Source organism: Engystomops pustulosus, chromosome 8, assembly GCF_040894005.1.
Source record: "Engystomops pustulosus chromosome 8, aEngPut4.maternal, whole genome shotgun sequence".
NCBI lineage: Eukaryota > Metazoa > Chordata > Amphibia > Anura > Leptodactylidae > Engystomops > Engystomops pustulosus.
Window position 1 is genome coordinate 79,757,428 of NC_092418.1, and position 6,000 is coordinate 79,763,427.

Consider the following 6,000-nt stretch of genomic DNA (forward strand, 5'->3'; position numbering starts at 1 on the left):
ACGCTACTGTATGCGTAAGTAAGCTCTTTGTATTCTCCTATGGCTATTTTCTAGCCAAGTATCAAAGCACACTACTGTCAGATGAGATGACACTGAGTTAGTGCCTAATTGAAATCCAACCCCTACTAAATTTTCCCACTTCGGTCTTTGCTATGGATATGTGTGCCACTAAGAGCTAAACACAACGGTAGCAAGTCCCCCTGCTAATTCCTCACAAAATGGTACTAGATGCAAATTAAAATAAAAAAAGTAGAACGTTATTGTAGCCCTAAGAAGGGCTGTTGGGTTCTTTGAGAATCACTCCTGCCTAACAGTAAGCTAATAGAACACCCTAACGCTTTCCCTGACCAGCAGCAGCTCTCTCCCTAGCGGCATCCAGACACAGAATGATCCGAGCAGCGCGGGCAGCGGCTAGTCTATCCCAGGGTCACCTGATCTGGCCAGCCAACCACTGCTATCGACGTGTAAGGGTACCACGTCATGCTGGGTGGAGTGCAGAGTCTCCTGGCTTGTGATTGGCTCTGTTTCTGGCCGCCAAAAAGCAAAACGGCGGGAGCTGCCATTTTCTCGAGCGGGCGAAGTATTCGTCCGAGCAACGAGCAGTTTCGAGTACCCTAATGCTCGACCGAGCATCAAGCTCGGACGAGCATGTTCGCTCATCTCTAATAATTATCTTTATCTGAGATAGATAGAAGAATATTTGGGGACATTGCCAGATAACTTTATCACAAGCACATATTCTTCTTTTACAGGATCACAGATATACCTGTTCAATTTCAGATGTCCATTTCTGAAATTCTTGGATTTTTCCGGACAGTTTATATGTTTCAAATATTCTTAGAGAAAGATGAGAAAAGAGCAGAGGAATTTCTTATGCAAACAAAAAGAAGGTGCAATAGATACATTTTGATATTGCTGTTACAATTTTTTGGTTAATACTCTATAGACTTTAGATTTCTATTAATTTACCTGCAAATTCCATTTTATTGACTATTTATATTTAGGGGTTGTACGGTCAGAGACCTTGCCCTGCAGCTTTTAGATAATCAAAAGTTACCCCCTTCACTACTTCAATGTTATTTGCGATTGTAGGGAGTTGTTAGAGATAATGTAATATAAAGTTATAAGGTCACTATGTGTTTAAAGTCACCCATCTTCAGAGAAACGACAAATTCACTGTCCCCAGCGCTTTTCGCGCATGCGTGGTAGGCAGTTTGCGATTTGCCGCCACTTGCAGTCTTCACCCTCCTGTGTGCGCACACATGTGCTGCACACAGTGTAATTCTCCATGCAGCCTACTTCCTTGTATGTAGAGGGCCCGCCTGCTCTATGATACCAGCCCACAGCACAAGCATGACATTTAAGTGGAAGTTATTGTATTTTTAACAATAGGGGTATATTTATCACACCCATAAGTTTGTTTTGGAGGTTCAGGGACCGTACAACCCCTTTAAAGACAACATTTGGATCAGAAAGCCCTAATATTAATCATACCAAGCAAATGTAAAGTTAATACTATTCCAAAACAAGTATAACACATTTCCAGGATGCATTAACCCCTTCATCAGATCCGGAATAGTAATTAAATCTCTATATATACATTATTTTCATAAAAGTGTATCTCGTTAAAGAAAAATGTACAATGGCAATAAAATATTCAGAATTAAAAGCATCATGCTGAGCAAGACGGAGCAATATACTATATACCTTTATAATGTATTAAGGACTGTGGGCAAGAAGTATGTAGAAAAGGGGGACCTTGGGCTATAGTAAAAGGGTCTAAAATGTAAATGACCAGTATTTATTTGCATAATTTATATGTACAGTAAAAACTTATGTGAGATAAACCTAGTATAAATAAAAATATGGGAAAGAATAGTGGGTAAGTTAGTTAATAGATGAACAAGGCAGTCCCCAAATTAAGGACAACAGGCTTACAGATGACCCCTAGTTACAGACGGACCTCTCTACCCACTGTGACTCTTTGAATGCTTTACTTTAGTTCCAGGCTGCAATGGTCAGCTGTAAGGTGTCTGTAATGAAGTTTTATAAACTTATGTTCTTTAGTTTTGTACTTATCTAGTACATAACCTGGGGACCACCTGCACCTACATAGGTAATTGTCATGAAGCAAAGCAAAACCATATACATTTTAATGAGCACACTTGTGATACACAGGTGAATAAGTACATTAGTGGGTTGTTATACAAGAAACACATTATTTCAATGGACAAAGGTAACAGACACATAGGTATCAAATGAAAAAAAGAACAAGTCTTAGTCTGAGGTCATATGGGTGTGATGTGGTACCTAAAATGACACCTCAGGATCTACTAAGAGAGTGAAGCCTCTTAGTAAACTAGACATGCTGTACACCAAAGAGGGGGTTGTTAAGACTTGTACTCAATTCGCCAGTCTTTATAAATTTCCCCACTAAGAAGATATACACATCAATCCTTAGTTAAGTAGGTAGTCTTATGGTGCACAAGTAGGGAACCACCCCCTATCATCAATTGAATAAAATACTTGCCACTTATAAATGTAAATAAAGTGAATATTTTTTTATTTTTTTGGCGAAATCGCTTAATTCAGTTTCTGCAATCCAATATCCCATGCATGTGACCTTTTGCGTTCCTGGAGACCTCCTTCAGATATGGATTGCCTGTAGAATGTAGATTATGTAGAAAAGATAATTGCCCTTTGTAATATCCTGGAGTTGGGCCATTACTAAATTTAAGCATGCTTAATGGACCGAGTAGAACCAATTACCCTACTGGGCTCTAAATCATTTTACAGATTCAGTATTAAAATCCTCTAGTTAGGCTGCATTTCCGTATGCTATGGTAAAACACTTCCACCTAATGCCAGAAGTGGGTATTAACCATGTACATTATATCTATGTCCGAGAATGAGAGGGCTGATGGGTCACAGGTACCTTCGCCACACTCGGCAATCTTCGTCAGCTCCATAGAGATGAACGGATCAGAAAGGTCATGTGCGGCTCATGGGAGCAATGAGGGGTCCGCCGAAGGTACCTGGGATACCTCGTTCTCATGATGAGTCTCATCACTTTGACCCCAGCTGATCAGAAAGTTAGGCCCTATCCTGTGTATAGTGCCTACCATGCTTGGTGGGAAAACCCCTATATTTTTCCAGACTAAATTCTATATATAAAGATTCAGTTCTGTCTTAAGATTGTGCCGAAAACACATCTTTGCTGATAGTGACAGATGCAGAAGAGCCAATCTGCCTCCCTGGATATTGACTCTAACCTAGATGTCCACTGGTCCATGCTGAGCTACTACCATCTAGAGCAGTGGTGGCGAACCTGTGGCACGGGTGCCAGAAGTGACACTCTAAGCCCTCTCTTAGGCTGTTGCCCCAGCATAAAATTCCCCAGACAGGAGTTGAGGGATCCTCCTGCATAACTCAGCGTTATTTTAAAGTGAAGCATCTGGGTCTACCAGAGACTGCAAGAAGAGAAGGTGTGGACAGGGTAAGATTATCATTGGAGCCATTGAAGCTCCTGTTCTTGGCCCTAAAATTCTTCCTTTTCAGGGGGTTGTCAAGGGAAGCTCCAATGGAAATCTGATTTTTCCCTCTTTCTGTCAATGATATTGGTGTCCTCAGGACCGCATGGTACCAAAAGCTGTGGTATAGCACAGAGCAAGAAGATAGCAATAAGTTACTGCTAGAATTGCTGTGTTCGCACTTTGCAATAAATAGGTGGGTCTGGGTTGCAGTTTGAGCACTCGGTCTCTAGAAGGTTCGCCATCACTGATCTAGAGGACTATTATTCTTCTACGGCCAACCAACTAACAGCTCTGCTCGCCCTTAGAGATAGCAGTTCTGACAAGTTTGTGACCTGATGCTTCTGGTCTATTTAATTCTAGTTCTCCTAAGGCTACATTCACACTGCCGTTGCCCGCCCGTACCGTACCGTAGCGGGCAACGGCAGTGTACGGGGAGAGGAGGAGGAGGTGAGCGCAGCTCACCTCCGCCCCTCTCCATAGCGATACATGGCGCGCGGCGCCGTATTACGGGAAAAGATAGGACAGGTCCTATCTTTTTCCAGGGTACGGAACGGTACGGTGCCGCACGTGTGCGGCACCGTACCGCTCCCGTAGGGTGCCGTGCGCCCATAGAAGTGTATGGGGGACGTATATCGGCCGTATATACGTCGGCCGTATATACGTCCTCCATACGTTCGTGTGAATGTAGCCTAAGAAGTAAGACAGAGCTATCATTTGTAGTCTTCAACTACCCCATACACTGTCATCCACCAGTGGGGATGCTGAACTTGCACAAAAAAATGGTTACATAAATGGAGCAAATGAACTGAACATGATAGTAATTTATTTGGAAGCATGGTTTGCAAGGTCAATGTTAAAGGTACTTTTGCAACACTACACTACATTGCATAAAGACAAAGCCATTTATATAGTTTACTATATTCCTGAGAAGTCAAACACAAAAATAAATTGATTGTAAATTAACTGAAAAAGGCCTCCAGCAAATTTAAGCTTGCATAATAAGGAACAAACTAAACACTAACCAAATTCTAAGACCCGGATGTCCTAAAAGTGCAAGAAAAGTGAGCTTTGACATGCTAAAGGGAATCCTTCATGTTGAGTGATGTTAGTAGCAGCAGGTCTGTGAAAAATGTTTTTATTTTCCAAGATTATAGCAGGACTTGGGGCACTCTGGTGCACTTCTGCAGGAAATTGCCTCACTAAGTGCATTGCAGACTCATCTCCTGAGTAACTGCTGTTGTATTCTAAAAGAAGCCTGCTGCAGAAGTGGCTTAGAGCAACTCTGAAATATCAATGTAAATTTCACAGTCCTGCAAAATGTTTTGTGTTGTTAGTGCTTTAAGCTGGCAGAAAAAAAATCTCCGAATATGACCTTTTAGAGGAATTGGGAAAAAAATCCAGTTCTGGAAGCACATGCCAAATAAGTTAAATTGCATTAGAAAGCTTATATTAGCACATAAGAACTAATTTATGAATCATTTAATCGTGTGATGTTGAATTTTAATCTTATCGTTACAGGATGCAAGATATACTTGGAGAGGAGGCAGATTCTGTCCTGCTGAATGTACATATGAAAAACTACTGTGTCCTTGCTTGCAAGCATTAATACAACCCTGCTGAATTCATATATGTGGATTTACTTTTGCTTACTGGATTGTACACATAGCAGAGCCTCTACACATTACACTACATAAGCTTTATGATGTCCTATTCTAAGTTTTCTGTCTAACTTTGCACATTCTTAAACAATCAGAATATCCTTTATTATTAATCATACAACATAAACATAATTAAACAAGAAAGAAAAATCTTTCCAACATGTACTTCTCCAACTATCTAAATACCTAAATGGCACTTTACCATCTCAGGGGGGGATGGGACTTAAGACTAATTAAAGGGGAGGGGGGCACCAGCACAACCTACAGACATATAAGGAACAAAGAGAGAGAAAAAAAAACCACAACTTTTTAGTGCAAACTGCTTGCACATGTATTTAAGAAGTGGCCGCCCCTCATATGTGTCGCTGCTGCACTGTTCCTCGCACAACACAAATGTCTGCACTAAAATGGGGGCAATGGGGGTATTTATCATTGCAAATCTGTTCTCTATTGTTACATTTTTGTGCAAAAATGTGCACAATTTTTGTCAATTGCAATTTTTTTGCCTAATTTAATCGCAAAGGTGTTTTAACTGAATTCTTGCAAATGTTCCCAGGCCAACAAATATATCATTGTTTGTGGGTGTGCAACGCTGTGCAATAGTGGATTTACAATTGCAATTTAAATGAAAAAAAAATTGCTCAGTCACTCCACCCTGGAGTAGGTGTATGATTTAAAGCATGCTTAAATGATCCCACCGTCTATCTGTTAAATATGGAAATATTGAGTCCCTATAAATACAGCTGAACCCTTTAATTTAAAGGATGATCTACTTAGATCTGATATTCACATTTATTGTATTTGTAATT

The 6,000-nt window shown here is 40.6% G+C and overlaps 1 protein-coding gene across 1 annotated transcript in view; it reads left to right on the forward strand.

Moving 5' to 3' along the window:
• LOC140074663 (putative methyltransferase DDB_G0268948) overlaps positions 1-5,389 on the forward strand; it is a 30,237-nt gene extending 24,848 nt beyond the window's left edge. The window contains exons 5-6 of the mRNA XM_072119723.1: positions 753-890; positions 5,052-5,389. Of these exons, the coding sequence (XP_071975824.1) occupies positions 753-890; positions 5,052-5,139 (226 nt within the window). The 3' untranslated portion in view covers positions 5,140-5,389. The remainder of the gene's footprint in view (positions 1-752; positions 891-5,051) is intronic.
• Positions 5,390-6,000: the final 611 nt, after the last annotated feature.